Below are 15,062 nucleotides of genomic sequence, written 5' to 3'. Positions count from 1 at the left end.
CCTTTAAACATTGACATAGAGACACTTGTTTGTTATCATTTATGTTTTAACAATGGGTGATTGCTATGTAGACTCTCAAATTGTTCAACTTCTTAAATAGTCGATCGAAAATTACATTGTAATATAAAAATAATGAACGGATAGTTGCAACCCTTGATAGATTTGTGCAACTGAGAATTATGATCTGATAAGTTTGATGGACTTTTTTTGAGTGATACGAGGACCTTGTAAAGCAACTACCTTAATGATAAGTGTGGCTTTGGCTTTGGATTCATTTTACTTTATATTTTTAAAGGTATTTTTATTTTATTTTATAAAAACTAGCTAAAAATAGCATACGTTATCTTCATTTGTTATAAATTAGAAAGAGTAATTTTGACATTCAATAACTTAGATATTGATTGTTAGAGATGTAACATAATAAAATTCAAATAGTTATTTAGAAAGATATATTTTGAAAATGATTTTTATAAAATATTATTTAAAATAGTTTCTCCTTTTTAGAGTTTTTCAGAAATTTAAAAAAAAAATCATAAAAAAAAGATGAAATATTTAAAAGTACTTTTTATAAGAAGCTATTTTAATCGATTTTTCATTTGAAGATTTCTTTAAAAAAAATTAGTTCATGAAACTATTTGAATTCTAATTGGCCCACATATTTAATATTCAACAATTTCTCAAATATGATTACTTTCTGCAGAAGACAACTAAAAAAATGGTCAATTTTCCTTTTTGGTCCAAGAAAATGGCACTTACTAATGTAGAAGAATCCACAATTTATCAAGATCTTCCCACAAATTCCTTCTTAAGGGATATGAAAATGGTTAATTAAATGCTTTTAGAGGATAGTCTGCTTTTGGCCTCCAACATTAACACTTAGTGTATGTTTGATATAACATCGATATTGTTGGTCGAATCCAAATGTATACATTGGCAACATAAGATGTATACATCGGACAATTTTAAAAGATCCCTTTATCAATTGTGCGGCTAAGTTCTCTTTTTCCGTCACCGATTGTTCTTCTCCCCTTGTTTGCTCAAAATTGATAAAATACCTCTATTGAAGGTAGTGTATTTTCAGATAAAATACTCTACTGAAAGCTTACTTCCGGTAAAAATCGAGTATTAAAGCGGAGTTGGATGAGCAATGTCACTCAATTCCTTACTCTATAATTTGTCCAACTGAAAACGGGGATGTGATTGGGAAAAGGAAGGCTTGACTGCTTGGTTTTCGAAAGTACTTGTTCGACTCGAACATGATCACCAGCAACTTTAAATCATTTGTGTTTTGTAATCCATGTTCTAACTCCATATAATACATTTATTCTTGAAAATTCAACTATACACATTGATACACACCACTTCCTATCCACCAAAAAACCTCATACAATAGAAAATAAAATATTTATAATATAATAATAGTTATCATCTCCCATTCTAAAATTGGAATGAAACCATCCTTCTGTACATACTAGATTTCCCTCAACACTACATGTTCTCAACTATATTAATATTAATACAAAACAATTTGAAACATAATTGACTCTAGGAAAACATACTATTTTATAACCAAAGGCAAACTAAAATATCATTCTTCTTGTCATGAAGTGCTTACCATTTATGACTCAGTTCAAGCATTACATTCTCCATAGTCGGCCGGAGATGAGGAGATTCATCGGTGCAAACCAAAGCGAGTCTCGCCAATTTCTCTGCCTCTGATTCTAAGAACTTCCCTTCAAGATTCTCATCAATAATATCTTTCAAAGTACCAGTTTCTACACATTGACGACTTAATTGAGTGATATCGTGTTTTCCAGTGAGAATCTGGAAAACAATCATCCCGAAAGCGTACACATCACTCTTTTCGGTGAAACGACCGGTTGTTGTGTATTCTGGTGCCAGGTACCCCATAGCAGCACTAGCTTTGAGGGTGGAGAAAACAACATCATCTGCAAGGAGTTTGTGCAATCCTGAATCTGCAAGCAAGGATTTGTATCGAGAATCGAGAAGTACTTTTTCAGCCGATATACTCTGATGAACTAGAGAATGCTTCCTTCCTTTCTTTCCATGCAGATAAAAAATACCTGAACAAGACACAATCACATAATATGTTACTTTTCTTCTTCACATGCCATTCTTTATATTGTTGTTTTCCAATTTTAAGGAATAGAAATTTTAGTCATAATCTGTTCACACTGATTTAAGTTTGGAAGCAGTTTCTTACATTTGATGAGATAAGGTTTGAAATTTAGTTTATATGTGGGAGGCATCCCTCACCTTACAAGACGATATTGTAAGTTTTGAGTTTGGCCTGATCCAAATTCTAAGATAGGTCAGGTTCCAATAGATATTGTAGGAAATTTAGGGTAAATTTACAAGTTACAGTTGTGTAAGTTAAGTTCAGGCTATGACTAATATGTCCTTAGAAAGGGCCATTTGATTTAACAAACACATATCTAAGGCATCTATAGGGCGTATGTAATGTCCCCTTCGATAAAAGGACAGTTGAGTGAACTCAGGAAAATGTATCAACAAGAATGAGATCTTACCTAAGTATCACCGACACTTCAATTTAAAAGTGTATCTAGTGTTTGACATTAACACGATCCTGACACATGTGATTACATTTAATGACATCTGTTTTCTCAAATTATTGAAGGTGTCTACATGTCATTGTTGTGTCCGGTGTTTGCATCAGTGATTTATATGATTTTACTCTCCACTCCCAAAACAGTTTAAAATATTTAATCAAGAATTTTTCAAGAGAGAAGGCATAAAAAATATTACCTTTGGCAATGCCATGAATTATGGACACTCTAGTAGACCATTCAAGTACCTCAGCACTTTCTCTCTGAACATCAAGATACTTTGACAAACGCCCATTTGAGACAAAATCATAAACCAGAAAACATTCCCCTCGGCTTTTCGAACAGCAAAAGCCTCTCAACCGAACAAGATTTTCGTGCTTTAACGAAGTTAATATCTTCAAACCATTCAAGAATTCAGTTTCGTCAGATTTGCAGCTTGTTTTGGGAATGCACTTTATAACCACAATAGATCCATCTCGCAAGATTCCTCTATAGTTAGATGAAATATTATTCTTCGCCAATAAATTCATCTCTGAGAAGCACTGAGTCGCGCGGTCTACTTCTTCGAGATTAAACATAAAGCTCTGGAGAAATTCTTGCGAATAACTACCAAGATCTTTGGATAATGGATCCCATCCACTTGAGTACTCCAAATTTATTAGCGGAGAGGCCTTTTTCCTGTATACTTCCTTGATCTTGTCGGTACTAAGCCGATTATCTGAAATTTCAACTGTGTTTCCAATTTTCTGTTTCAGACGACGGTGACGTAAGATCAAAAAAAGTCCAGTTAAAGCAGACACACTAACAACACCAATCACCGCAAAAACCAAACCAATCGTCGAAGAATCTGACCGCCTTCTACAACCAGAATTCCCACAGTTTTTAGACGTTGGTTCAGGTGTTGTCGGAAATTCAATTGTGGAAATATTACTTGGGTCATATGGCTCAGGTCTAACTGGGTCTGAATTGCTAACTATTTGACAAGAATCTAAGTGTGCAAATCCAGTGCCACATAAACCATGATTGTTAAAATATTGGAACCCTTCTTTTAGTCTTTTCAGATCTGCATTGTTACATAAAGTAGACAAAATCAGTTATGATATAAATCAAAGTTTTCTACAAAAAAATCAATGAGTGTGGTAACCTAAATAAACCATAATCCCCTATATGTAGCAGTAGCACGACACTAAGACGTGTATAGTGTTCAACACATATCGATGTTTGACACCGACAAATGTGATTACATTATTTTGTCTACGTATCATTGTTAGTATCGTGTCTAGTGTGTCACTGTTTGTGTTATTGCTTTTATTACCTGTAGGAACACTGCCAGAGAGTGAATTATTTCTTATATCAAGAGTCTCTAGTTTAGGTGCATTAGCCAATGTTACTGGAATTGGACCCAAAAGGGTATTGAAGCTGAGATCCAATCTTTCTAGTGTCTCCAATTCACCCAAGCTTGCAGGAATTGCGCCACTTAAGTGATTATATTGGAGCGCAAGAACGCTTAGCCTCTTTAATTTTCCAAGCTCGGTAGGTATACTTCCATTAAGCTCGTTATGACAAAGCTGCAAAACTGTAATATAAGCTCTTAACAGGTTAGAATATCTTCAACTATGTTGAAAAACTAATTGAATAAATGCAACACTGAAGTGTTACAACTTTCAATAGAGAAGACAAGAGTCTTCTGATTCCAATTTCTATTATCTGAATTTTATGCAGTTGTGGATCTCTTGATCGTGTTTCAACTCAATCAATCAGATACAAAATATTGAGTTAAAACATGATACGATCTTGATCGGAGGACCTGAGATACACAACTGTAGAAAGTACGCCTTTACTTTTCATGTTTTCTGTTTTGGTTTTCACTTCAGCAGATAAATATGATAGCTAAGAATATAGATCCAACTAATGCAAATTCAATAAGTTATTTTGAAAATCCAAAACTATGACTTCATTGTTTCTGAAGATGCATTCTCCCTAGATGTCCTTCAACGTTCTCATTAGCACAATTATCTACTACATGAGTTTTTCTACTTATAACAATTTATAATTAACAGACAAAAAAATTATTTTCTTTTTGTAAATAAGCATGCCTAAGTGCATGAATTCTCCAAATACAGAGTTTTTTTTTTTTTTTTTTTGAAAAAACTCAACATCCGACTAATTCATGGGTCCAATCCCACAGTCCATTGCGGGGCCCCATTTAAATCCAAAACATAGCCACGTATGGACTTAGCCTCTCGAAATTAGCACCAGGGAAATCGAACATGAGACCTGTCTCTAGTCAACACCACTAGACCAACTCAGATGGGTTCCGAATCCAGAATTACTATTCACATGACAACAACACACAGAGCTGTGTTGTGAAGCATATGCAGTTTAATAGGGCTTTGTATGTTTTATGCAATTAATCCTCTCTTGTATTTCCCCCCCGCAACTCTCTCATTACCTAACTAAAGTGTTCAATATGACAGAATAAATTAAAAATTACAGAATAATACAGAAATAGGAAAGAAAACAAGTAAATGTAAGGTCATGAGATTATATTGTATGAAGAAAAAAAATCAATAAATACAAAAAGAAGACAGAGACAAAGAGACAACTGAAGATTCACCAAAAGTACTGAAATGAACAAACATGATAACATGTGATTGTTGAATCACCAAAAATACTCATGGCCAAATGTAGCAAAAAGTACCCAATTCTACTTAATTAATTAATTAATTAACTTTCACCAAAAAATAATAATTAATTATCAAAAATAAGCTAACAAATAAGAACTTCAAAGATTAAAAAAAAATAAAAATAAATCAGAAACCAACCTTGAAGATTAGACATGTTACCAATCTCATGAGGGATAAAACCAGAGAGATTATTAACATTAAGATACAAGTCACTAAGCTGAGTTAAACCAGCAATTTCCTTAGGCAAAATACCATTAAGAGCATTAAAATGAAGGTAAAGACCAGTTAAACTCTTAAGTTTACCAATCACTGAGGGTATTTCACCAGATAAACCTTTTCCTTGAAGTGATATATTAGTAACAAGACCTTGTTCGTTACAAGCTACACCATCAAAAGTTCCACTACAAGGGTCAGAATGATTATTCCATGAGAGTAACACATGGTTTTCTGGGTCTAAAGAGTCTTTGATGAGCATGAGAGTGTCAAGTTCATTGTTAAGGGAAAGAGAGTGAGATACAAATATGAACAGTAGGAATATGAGAGAAGACATGTTTTTGTTGGATAAGAATGGAAAATGTGATGAAATAGTTATTTTTGTGGAAATTTATTAATGTTGGTAGGTTGTGGAATGTGGATGATATATATACAAGGTTTTGTTGAGGTGAGGAAATCTTAGTGTATGGCATGTGTGTGTGATTGTGAATAAGCAAGGGAAACATGTCACGTGAAGTCAATAAAACTGTGTTCAGATAATGTGGTATTGTTTTTTGAGGGGAAATTGTGTGTGGTAACAAAATGTTAGGAACATGAATAGTATGGTTGCATGGGAAGAAAAGTTTTTGTTTTTTTACGGAAGAATGGGAGGAAAAGTTCTTTATTATTGTTATAATTAAGAATTGGTGGGGTCTAGAAATGAATTGTAATAATTTACTCCCTCCTTTTTTATTACCATCCAAAAAATTCAGTACCAAAATATCCCACCCCTTTTTTTTTGGTTAAGGACTCAAAAGCTAGGTTACAGTTGAATATCCAGAAACATGTGTATTTTGATAATTTAAATTTTATCAACAGCGAAGTTAGGAATTTTTTTACGTAGGGGCCAACTATAAAAAAAAATTAAAACCAATATATTAATTTTAAAGATAAAATATATTTTTAGTCCTATAAATTATAATTTTTAAGCCTTAATCCTTACAAACAAATTTATTCAATTTTTGTCTCGATTTTTTTAAAGTTTTACAAAAAAAAAAGTATTTTTAGTCTTGGATTTCATCTTTATAACAAAAAATTAAGGACTAAAATTATTCACAAGTGTTGTAGAGACTAAAATCAAAATAATCCAAAAATTAACCAATGCATGAAAATTAACTAAGAGCAGTAGCAAATGATAAAAATTGACAGTAACTATTTAAAAAAAAGTTGGACAAAATGTGTTTCAAGAAACCAATTTTAGCCATAAATGACTATTTACAAAATAGATTAATAATATATTTTCAATGTGCACATATAGGTTATGTTTAATTATGACTATTGTCTTAATAGTTTTTATTGTTGAAAAGTCTTTTCTATAATTGTTATTGAGACCGAAAGTACAAAACTAATACAAATAAATATATAATCATGTAATATTTTTTTTTACTTTCTTAAATATGCTAATTTTCGTTAATTAAACTTGTTTAGGGTAGCTCAAAAATTTATTATTTGGGGTAGTTGGGTATAAATACATTCCAACAACTAGAAGAATAATTTCTTTTTGGGGTAGCCAAGGCTACCCCTACCCATTGAAAGGATACACCCCTGGATTTTATCATATTGTTTGTAGGTATTTTGTTGTTATATGCTATTATAACTTGGATAATGTGAGTTTGTTTGCAGATTCATCTTTTACGGTCCTCGTGAGCTTATCTCAGTTGGTATGGGTAATGCATAATATATGCAAGATACGGGGTTCAAACCCCGGCCACCACAAAAAAAAAAAGTTTACCTTTTACGCGTTTTTAGCAACGTTGATCATGTTATTGCATATGATACATTTTATCAATTTGAATGAAGAAATATCATTTTATTTAAAAAAAAAAAAAAAAAAAGCCCCTTATAGATTATATAGTTTGTACATATCGGTCTGCACTTGTATTCGCATGATCAATAGAAAGAACTTATTTTTATGTAACGATAAAAAAAAGAGTTTGTTGTTCTTGGGTCAAAACAAAGACAAACTAATTTTGAAAAGAAAAAATTCCATCTGTCAAGGAATCTTTATAGGTTGGACTATCATGTCATCATAAAAAAATGTCATTTTATATTTTATATGTTGAACTACTAATTTTATTAAACACTTCAATTAATTTATCAGATGTAAATTATCGGTTATCATCAACTATAGAATATAAATCATGAGTTATCAGCTATAAACTATCAGCTAGTTTCTTATCTATCTGTAGGGGTGTACAAAATCTGACTATGTCTTATAACTTATTGTAACGCCCGTTTTGATTAATTAATTATTTTGTTGAGTTTAGAATATATTTATGTCATTTAAGTGATTTGTGTGATTTAAGTGATTTATGTGATTTAATGAGGTGTTGTGGCTTATTTTATTGTTTAATAAAATAAGATTTAAAAATAAAATAAATATTGAGTTGAGGGGTTGTTTTGAGATATTAGAGAGTTTTGGTGGAGAAAGAGGAAATAAGATAGAATAGATAGAGGAGATATAAATAGGAGAAAATAGGTTAGAAAGTTTTAACGTACGATCAATTTTGGAGAAAAGGGAGAAAAGTCAAGAGAAGAGAGAAGAACCAACAAGAGGCTGTGATTTCAAATTCTTAAGGTAAAGGTGAGACTAGCATTCAATTCTATTAAGTCTGTAATTCTGATGGTTGTACTTAACAAGTGTAGGATTAGTTTTAGAAAATTGGAGAATTAGGTTAAAGTGAGGAATTGATGATTAATTGATGAAAAATTGTTAGGTTGATGTAGAAACTGTTTACAGACCTTGGATAATCCATAGGTTGATATCTGGAATCAATGTTAAGCTTAAAACCATGCCTTTAGGTGGATTTTTGTGAAAACTGCAATTCTGCCCGAGCAAACATTCATCGCTCGCCTCCCGAGTGATGATCCTCGCCCTCGCGAGTGATGATCTTCATCGCTCGCCTCGCGAGCAAGTTTCATTTGCCTCGCGAGTTGCACCTTGCAGCTCGCCATAGCGAGCAGTTCACTCGTCATAGCGAGTGTGACCAAGGAGTCGACAATAATTTTGTAAATTGATCCTTTAGTCGAGCTCTAGATGTTTTTGAGTGCCTGAATATGTATAATAATGATTAGGCAAGTTTTTAGATTGAGATTGAACCTGGGAAAGTTTAAAAATGGATTTTTGGGTGAAAAATGTCAAATTCCCGAGAGCACCTAGTTTCTTGTTCGCCAAGGCGAGTAGCTTACTCGCCAAGGCGAATGCCTAATTCTTGAACTCGCCATAGCGAGTAGAGTGGCTCGCCTCGCGAGCTGCCCAGTTTCAGAATACCTTGTTTAGGGTTTTGCGATCTTTGTCGCACGAGATGTTATGAGTTGATCCTTGGGGTAGGAATGGAGGTTGTATATGATGTTAATGATGATCTGTGAAGCTGTTATACTATGATTTAATGTTTTTGATAATGTTATATAGTTGTATATACATTACATGAATTATATATGATGTTTGAGATGTTGATTGATTTGTATTGATATTGTTATATCAGGAGCTGTTTTATGTACTGCCTATGTTGCTTTTTGTTTATTAACTAAGCTGCATGAGTCGGTCTAAGTTGAAAGATGTTGTTCCAAATTATTGGATTTATATAAGAGGTCGATGTTTCTAAGATGTAAGTTGTTGAGTCCATGCATACTCATTCATTGTTGGGGGCTTGATGCCCTGGAGCCTTTGCTCAACATGTTGAGGGCTTGATGCCATGGAGCTTTAGCTCAATTAAGTTGAGGGCTTGATGCCCTGGAAGTATATTAATACTTAATACGTTGAGGGCTTGATGCCTTGGATTGGTACCACATGCATGATTAAGAGGTGTAAGTTGCATAGTCAAGTTGAAGTCGCATTGTCGAGTCAAGTTGTGATTCTATACATGAGCTGTTAATTAAGTGTTATATCATTATATTATTATCTATGATGAGATTATGATGTTGCTATGTTGTTAAATATAATTGATGAATTATATGCTTAATATTATTGTTTTGTGAAATATCACCCCTTCTGCTTGGAAATGTTGCTCTTCGTATGAGTAACTTGCAGGTGATCGAGAATAAGTAGTTGTTGATTGCTATCGTGAGTGGCTATCTCTCATTGTGTCTTTAGGTGCTCTGATACGTAACGGGATGTGAACTTTTGTGGCTATTTTCTATTTCTTACGTATTTGATTATGAATTTATATGATTAAGTTGTTAATTGGGTTTTTATGAGATGTTTTGATGAGGCCTTCGTGCCAAGACTATTTATGTTGTTGAATTAAATCCGCTGCGAAGTTTTGAATATTTATGTTGATTGATTTAAGAACGATAAATTGTTATTTATTCCATTTATGATTTTTAAGAAGTGTAGCATTCCGTTTATGTGGAAAACTTTGATTATTTGTTATAAAATTTTTATGTTGGGAAAACGGGGTGTTACAATTGGTATCAGAGCAGGTCGGTCCATCTGGCCAAGTAGTTGAGTCGTGTCGTGTTTAGTAACAGTTGTAATACTGTCTTATGTTGTTGTTGCTTGTTCTGTAGAAAACTAAGAATGGCTGGAAGGAACGACGCTGCGATTGCTGCTGCACGAGAAGTTGTGGCTCAAGCTGTGGGACATCAGCCTAATGCAAATGCTGATGCAAATGCTGATGTGAGGATGTTATAAACTTTTCTGAGGAATCATCCTCCTACTTTCAAAGGAAGATATGACCTTGATGGAGCTCAGACGTGGCTCAAAGAGATAGAGAGAGTGTTTCGGGTTATGCAGTGTACAGAGGTTCAGAAAGTGCGTTTTGGTACGCACATGCTAGCTGAGGAAGCTGATGATTGGTGGATTAGTCTTCTACCTGTTCTAAAGCAAGATGGTGCTGTGGTTACTTGGGCTGTGTTTAGGAGAGAATTCCTAGACAGATACTTTCTGGAAGATGTTCGCGGCAAGAAAGAGATAGAGTTCCTTGAGCTGAAGCAAGGAAACATGTCAGTGACAGAGTATGCTGCCAAGTTTGTGGAATTGGCTAAGTTTTATCCGCACTATACTGCAGAGACTGCAAAGTTTTCGAAATGTATCAAATTTGAGAATGGTTTGCGTGCTGAGATCAAGCGGGCAATTGGTTACCAGAAGATCCGTACTTTTTCTGATCTGGTGAGCAGTTGCAGGATTTATGAGGAGGATACTAAGGCTCATTACAAGATTGTGAATGAGCGGAAAGTCAAAGGTCAACAGAGTTGTCCAAAGCCTTATAGTGCTCCTGCTGATAAGGGTAAACAGAGAATGGTTGATGAGAGGCGCCCTAGAAAGAAAGATGCTCATGTTGAGATTGTATGCTATACTTGTGGTGAGAAAGGCCACAAGAGTAATGCTTGTCCTAGGGACGTGAAAAGATGCTTTTGTTGTGGGAAGAAAGGACATACACTTGCTGAGTGTAAACATGATGATATTGTGTGTTTCAATTGCAATGAGGAAGGTCACATTGGTTCGCAGTGCAAGAAGCCTAAGAAGGCACAAACTACTGGGAGAGTTTTTGCATTGACTGGTACTCAGACCGAGAGTGAGGATCACTTGATCAGAGGTACATGTTATTTTGATAGTACACCTTTAGTTGTTATTATTGATACTGGTGCTACGCATTGTTTTATTGCTATTGATTGTGCTATTAAGTTGGGTCTTGCTATGTCAAATATAAATGGAGAGATGGTTGTCGAAACTCAAGCTAAGGGTTTTGTGACTACTTCTCTTGTGTGTTCAAGATGTCCTTTGTCTATGTTTGATCATGATTTTGAAATTGACTTGGTTTGTTTACCTTTTAGTGGTATGGATGTAATCCCTAGCATGAACTGGTTAGAATACAACCATGTTCACATTAATTTTTTTAGTAAGTCGGTGTATTTCTCTTCTGCTGAAGAAGAAAGTGGCGCAGAGTTCTTGTCTACTAAGCAGCTGAAGCAATTAGATCGTGATAGAATTTTGATGTTTTCTTTGATGGCTTCCTTGTCTATTGAGAATCAAGCAGTGATTGATAAGCTACAGGTGGTATGTGATTTTCCAGAAGTTTTTCCTGATGAAATTCCTGATGTGCCTCCAGAAAGAGAAGTTGAATTTTCGATTGATCTTGTTCCGGGAACAAAGTCTGTGTCTATGACACCTTACCGTATGTCAGCTTCTGAGTTGGCTGAGTTGAAGAAACAACTAGAGGATTTGCTTGATAAGAAGTTTGTAAGACCAAGTGTTTCACCTTGGGGAGCGCCGGTATTGCTAGTAAAGAAGAAAGATGGTAGTATGAGATTGTGCATTGACTATCGACAATTGAACAAAGTAACGATAAAGAATAGGTGTCCACTTCCAAGAATTGAGAACTTGATGGATCAGTTAGTGGGTGCACGTGTTTTCAGCAAGATTGACTTGAGATCGGGTTATCACCTGATTAAAGTGAAAGATGAAGATATGGAGAAGACAGCTTTTAGAACGCGTTATGGACATTATGAGTACAAAGTGATGCCTTTCGGTGTTACAAATGCACCTGATGTGTTTATGGAGTACATGAATCACATTTTTCATGCATTTTTGGATCGTTTCGTAGTTATTTTCATTGATGATATTTTGATTTACTCCAAGACTGAGGAAGAACATGATGAGCATTTGAAGATTGTTTTGCAAGTGTTGAAAGAGAATAAACTTTATGCTAAATTATCAAAGTGTGAATTCTAGTTGAAAGAGGTGAGTTTTCTTGGACATGTTACTACTGGTAGTGGTATTGCAGTAGATCCCTCTAAAGTTGATGCAGTATCGAAATGGGAGACTCCTAAGTCGGTTACAGAGATTAGAAGCTTTTTGGGATTGGCTGATTATTATAGAAAATTTATAGAAGGAATTTCCAAGTTGGCACTTCTGTTAATGCAGTTGACTTGTAAAGGTAAAGCCTTTGTGTGGGATGTACAATGTGAGAACATTTTTAGTGAATTGAAGAAGCGGTTGATGACAGCTCCGGTTTTGATTTTACCAAAGTTCGATGAACCTTTTGTGGTATATTGTGATGCGTCCAAGTTGGGCTTAGGTGGTGTGCTTATGCAAGATGGCAAGGTAGTAGCTTATGCGTCGAGACAGTTGAGAATTCATGAACGAAATTACCCTACGCACGATTTAGAGTTAGCTGCAGTGGTCGTTGTACTTAAAATATGGAGACATTACTTGTATGGTTCCAGATTTGAAGTGTTTAGTGATCACAAGAGTTTGAAGTATTTGTTTGATTAGAAGGAATTGAATATGAGACAGCGAAGGTGGCTTGAATTGTTGAAAGATTATGATTTTGAGTTAAGCTGTCATTCGGGTAAAGCTAATGTTGTTGTAGATGCCTTAAGTAGGAAGACATTGCATATGCCCGCTATGATGGTAAAAGAGTTCGAGTTGTTGGAACAGTTTACAGATTTAAGTTTAGTATGTGAGTTGTCATCTTAGAGTGTGAAGCTAGGAATGCTGAAGATTGATAGTGAATTTCTGAAAAGTATTAAAGAAGCAGAGAAATTTGATGTTAAGTTTGTAGATTTGTTGGTTGTTAGTAATCAGACTGAAGATAGTGATTTTAAAATCGATGATCAAGGTGTGTTGAGATTCCGAGGTAGAATTTGTATTCCAGACGCTGATGAGATGAAGAAAATGAATCTTGAAGAGAGTCATAGAAGTAGTTTGAGTATTCATCCGGGAGCTACGAAGATGTATCATGATTTGAAAAAGTTGTTTTGGTGGTCTGGGTTGAAACGTGATGTGGCACAGTTTGTGTATTCCTGTTTGATTTGTCAGAAGTCGAAAGTTGATCATTAGAAACCTTCTGGGATGATGGTATCTTTAAATGTACCAGAGTGGAAATGGGATAGTATATCCATGGATGTTGTGACGAGTTTGCCGAATATTCCTAAAGGGAATGACGCGATTTGGGTGATTGTGATAGATTGACGAAGTCGGCTCACTTTATTCCGATTAATATCAGTTTTCCTGTGTTTCAGTTGGCAGAAATCTATATTCGAAATATTGTGAAGTTGCATGGTGTTCCTTCGAGCATTGTATCAGATAGAGATCCAAGATTTACTTCTACATTTTGGAAAATTTTGCAAGAGGCTCTAGGTTCTAAGTTGAGGTTGAGTTCGGCGTATCATCCACAGACAGATGGTCAGTCGGAGAGAACGATTCAATCGTTAGAGGATTTGTTAAGAGTTTGTGTACTTGAGCAAGGAGGAACTTGGGATAGTCATCTTCCATTAATAGAGTTCACGTACAATAACAGTTATCATTCTAGTATTGGAATGACACCTTTTGAGGCTTTGTATGGTCAGAGATGCAGAACTCCGTTGTGTTGGTTTGAGTCAGGTGAGAGTGTAACGCCCTAGTCGTTATTTTAATTATTTCTGATTTATTTAGAGTCTTTTATATGATTTTAGATAATTATTGTTAGTGTTGTGGTGTATTTTTATTAAATGATTTATTTTTAGTATTTATTAGAATAATGTGAGAAATAGAATTATTTGGAGTTTTAGGGGTTATATTTTAATTAAGGGAATTAAGAGGGAGTTAAGTATGGAGTTAGAGAAGTCATAAAAACATTTTTACGTACAAGCAGTTTTTGGGAGAAAAGGCTAGGAGAAGAGAAACCAAGAGGAGAGAACCAGAATTCTATAGAGCTTTGTTCTTCAATTAAGGTAAGGGTGATGTTTACTCTCAATGGTATAGATTAAATTTCTGATTTTGATTTTAACATGAGGGTTTTGGTTAATTTGGGGGTTAGGTTCTAAGTATGATTTTTGGATTGAGAGAGTGTAGAAACCTTTGTAATAGTGTGAGAATGCATTCAGGATGTAGACAACAATTTATTATACATCTATAAACTGTTTTGGGAATTGAAATTGAGAAAATTGAGATTTTTTGGAAAAACCTGCATTCTGCCCGTACAAACCTTCATCGCTCGCCCCCGCGAGTAACTTGTCTCGCCTCGCGAGCAAGACCACTCGCCATGGCGAGTAAGTGAGTGAGGAATCTTGATTTTCAAATTGATGTTATAAGATGTAAGTTGGATAGTTTTGAGTGCCCGAATGTTTTTAGAGAGGACTGGGATAATTTTTAGATTAAAAAGATAATTAGGAAGCTTAAAAATGAAGATTTAGTGAGAAAAATGTCAAAACTCCCGAGAGCACCCTTTTTCTCGTTCGCCTCGTACTCGCCATAGCGAGTAACCCATTTCTGGAGTTCGCCATATCGAGCAGATGTGCTCGCGAGACGAGTTGCCCAGTACCTGAAGCTGTTTGCTATGTATTTGAATACTGTTGATTTAACTTTGGTGTAGGACCATGATTATAATTAATTGTGTTATTTTTCTGGAGCTATTGAATTAATTATGAGGAACCGTTGATGGCTGTTATGTATATTTATACTTAAAATAAATTATACACGTTGTTGAATTTCATTTCAAAGGTTGAAGTATCACTAATTGAATTGTTGGGGTGTAAGTCATATTCATAGATATGCATTGTTGAGTAGCAGTTGTCGTCGTTCATACTGTCGTTGTATGCATTGTTGAGTTGT

General features: G+C 34.6%; 1 protein-coding gene across 1 annotated transcript; it reads right to left on the bottom strand.

The window, feature by feature from the left end:
- Nucleotides 1-1,362: 1,362 nt before the first annotated feature.
- On the bottom strand, nucleotides 1,363-6,017 carry LOC25498062 (LRR receptor-like serine/threonine-protein kinase GSO1). The gene is made up of 4 exons (XM_013592802.3): nucleotides 5,414-6,017; nucleotides 3,904-4,164; nucleotides 2,788-3,651; nucleotides 1,363-2,084 (listed from the first exon to the last, which is right to left on the bottom strand). Exons 1-4 carry the CDS (start codon nucleotides 5,823-5,825, stop codon nucleotides 1,612-1,614), a joined length of 2,010 nt encoding a protein of 669 aa, XP_013448256.1. The 5' UTR covers nucleotides 5,826-6,017; the 3' UTR covers nucleotides 1,363-1,611.
- Between the last annotated feature and the right edge of the window lie 9,045 nt (nucleotides 6,018-15,062).

This window comes from Medicago truncatula, chromosome 7 (assembly GCF_003473485.1).
Source record: "Medicago truncatula cultivar Jemalong A17 chromosome 7, MtrunA17r5.0-ANR, whole genome shotgun sequence".
Lineage (NCBI taxonomy): Eukaryota > Viridiplantae > Streptophyta > Magnoliopsida > Fabales > Fabaceae > Medicago > Medicago truncatula.
Note: the sequence above shows the minus strand (reverse complement) of the source record. Positions and strands in the feature narration are given on the sequence as shown.

Coding starts and splice junctions, on each gene's coding strand:
- LOC25498062 (XM_013592802.3), bottom strand. CDS start 5,825: ATGTCTTCTCTCATATTCCTACTGTTCATATTTGTATCTCACTCTCTT. Junction 4,165..5,413: donor TAACATGTCTAATCTTCAAG/GTTGGTTTCTGA, acceptor CTTATATTACAG/TTTTGCAGCTTTGTCATAAC. Junction 3,652..3,903: donor CTCTGGCAGTGTTCCTACAG/GTAATAAAAGCA, acceptor GTAACAATGCAG/ATCTGAAAAGACTAAAAGAA.